The sequence below is a fragment of the Cyphomyrmex costatus genome, unplaced genomic scaffold, assembly GCF_001594065.2.
Source record: "Cyphomyrmex costatus isolate MS0001 unplaced genomic scaffold, Ccosl1.0 C2134161, whole genome shotgun sequence".
NCBI lineage: Eukaryota > Metazoa > Arthropoda > Insecta > Hymenoptera > Formicidae > Cyphomyrmex > Cyphomyrmex costatus.
In genome coordinates this window covers 1-299 of record NW_017271261.1, presented here as the reverse complement: position 1 = coordinate 299, position 299 = coordinate 1, and the positions used below count along the sequence as shown (strand labels likewise).

General features: G+C 44.1%; 1 protein-coding gene across 1 annotated transcript; it reads left to right on the top strand.

The window, feature by feature from the left end:
- Positions 1–12: 12 nt before the first annotated feature.
- LOC108773615 (neuropeptide FF receptor 2-like) lies at positions 13–291 on the top strand (the record flags this gene model as incomplete). Its single annotated transcript, XM_018539847.1, has 1 exon — positions 13–291. A coding segment is annotated over one exon (279 nt), but the record flags the coding sequence as incomplete, so codon positions are not given.
- Positions 292–299: the final 8 nt, after the last annotated feature.

The following is a 299-nucleotide window of genomic DNA, read 5'->3' as shown; positions in this document are numbered from 1 at the left end:
AAAACAATCTTGAGAGGTGCTGACAGCGTGTACATCAGCACCCTTACAAGCATAGCCGTCGATTGGTTTCTGGTGATTATCTATCCGTTCCATCCGCGCATGAAGATTAAGATGTGCTTCGTGATCATCGTGAGTATCTGGGTGATTGCGTTATTACTTACCTTGCCATATGGGCTTTACATGCAGTTAGAGGAGACGTATATCTCCTTCTGTGAAGAGAATTGGCCTAGTGAGCCATTTCGTAAGATCTTCAGTTCGCTCACTTCGATACTGCAGTTTGTCGTGCCATTCTTTGTAAT